General features: G+C 42.5%; 1 protein-coding gene across 1 annotated transcript; it reads right to left on the bottom strand.

The window, feature by feature from the left end:
* Positions 1 to 463: 463 nt before the first annotated feature.
* Positions 464 to 1,416, bottom strand: LOC119040588 (olfactory receptor 10A2). The gene is given in 2 exon segments (XM_037133607.2): positions 464 to 1,083; positions 1,086 to 1,416. Coding segments are annotated over 2 exon segments (951 nt in total).
* Positions 1,417 to 1,730: the final 314 nt, after the last annotated feature.

The raw sequence follows: 1,730 nt of genomic DNA, 5'->3' as shown, positions 1-1,730 counted from the left end.
ACTAAAATAAGACAATGAGGAAAATTAGGCATTGTGACAAGTCATGGGGTTTTCTATCTGGTAAATAGTCATATTTTCCCAAAGAAAGAGATAAGGACCACATAATTTTTATTGGTTTTGCCTTCTTCAACTATGTGTGTCTCTAAGTTTAAGATTACAAGCAGTTTCACACTGTTCACAATATAGACATGGGAATGTGAATATCTGGTATTACTTGGCCACAGAAGTGAAGTACCAATGAGCAAAAGAATGTAAGTCTACAATGGGCAGGCAGAGGCATTTCCCAGGTAGTAGTGATAGATCTAATGTATCTCTGTGCTGTTTTCCATCTACTGACCTCTATAACAGCCATTTTGACAGCTGGATTTCATCCCAATAAAGATATGAAGAGAGGTAGAGTGGAATACCAAATATAAAATGGATTGTTCCCCATTCAATAAACTTTAGTCTTATCTCTTAATGTCTATGAGATATAACTTCTAAGACCTAGGGCCTTGTGGAAGGTCCTGCTGAGAGCATTCCTCACCTCATTAATTCTCAATCTGTAGATGATGGGGTTCAACATGGGAGTCACAATAGTGTAGGACAATGATAGCAGCTTCTTCCTCTCAGGAGAATTATTGGACTTAGGCTGGAAGTAGGTGAGGCTTAAAGATACGTAGAAAAGGGAGACAACAAGGAGGGGAAAAGAGCACGTAGAAAAGGCTTTATGCTTCCCTTTAGCTGATGGAACCTTGAGGATGGCAGCAGCAATGCAAAAATACAAACACAGAATCAGTAAGCAGGGTATCATGATGATCAGAATGGTCCCAACGATTGCATAGACCTCAAATAGTGTTGTGTCCCCACAGACCAGCCTCAGCACAGGTGGGCTGTCACAGAAGAAGTGGTTCACCTTGTTAGTGTCACAGAAGGGAAAGCTGAAGAGCCATATGGTCTGCACAGTAGCTAAAGGAAAGCCAGGAAACCAGGACGCAACAGCCAGTTTGGCACGTGTCCTTTGGTTCATGATGACTGGGTAGTGCAAGGGAGTGCAGATTGTTACAAAGTGGTCGTATGCCATGGAGGCCAGGAGGAAGCACTGGCAACCCCAAAGAAGAGCAAGAAATACATCTGTGTGGCACACCCAGAGGAAGAAATGGTTGTGTACCAGGCAAATAGCATTCCCAGCATTTTGGGCACAACCACTAGGTTGAAGCCAATCTCCAAAAAGGACAAGTTCCTGAGGAAGAAGTACATGGGACTGTGCAGCGTGGGGTCAGCCAGGATAACCAAAATAATTAGGCTGTTTCCTATCAGAGTGGCCAGGTAGATGGTTAGAAATGTCAGGAAGAGTAACAACTGTATTTCAATAGGTGGGAAAGAGAAACCCATGAGAATAAACTCAGTTACTCCTGCCCAGTTTCCTCCAACCATAATGATAAGAATGAACCCTCAGCTGGTGTTATGGAAAGAGATTCTTGATTAGGAAAGTCACGTTCCAGATTTGTCATTCAGATTCCTCCATAGTATCAGGGGAAGAGACAAGGTCAGGTTCTCAGAAGAGGAAGGGCCTTTCATTGTCTAAGAATAAAGATACAAGAAAAAATAGCTAAAGCTTAAACTTTGAGATGGGCCTTGATTCGCTTTTGGGGTGAGTATTTCCCTATTTGCACATTGACATATACAGAAACATCATGCCAAATCAGAAGCATGAGTCCCTGAAGGGGACACTGAAGGGCTTATTTTAG

This window comes from Artibeus jamaicensis, unplaced genomic scaffold, assembly GCF_021234435.1.
Source record: "Artibeus jamaicensis isolate MK-2021 breed Jamaican fruit bat unplaced genomic scaffold, CSHL_Jam_final contig_759, whole genome shotgun sequence".
NCBI lineage: Eukaryota > Metazoa > Chordata > Mammalia > Chiroptera > Phyllostomidae > Artibeus > Artibeus jamaicensis.
The sequence above is the reverse complement of the archived record's forward strand: the minus strand, read 5'-3'. Positions and strand labels throughout refer to the sequence as shown.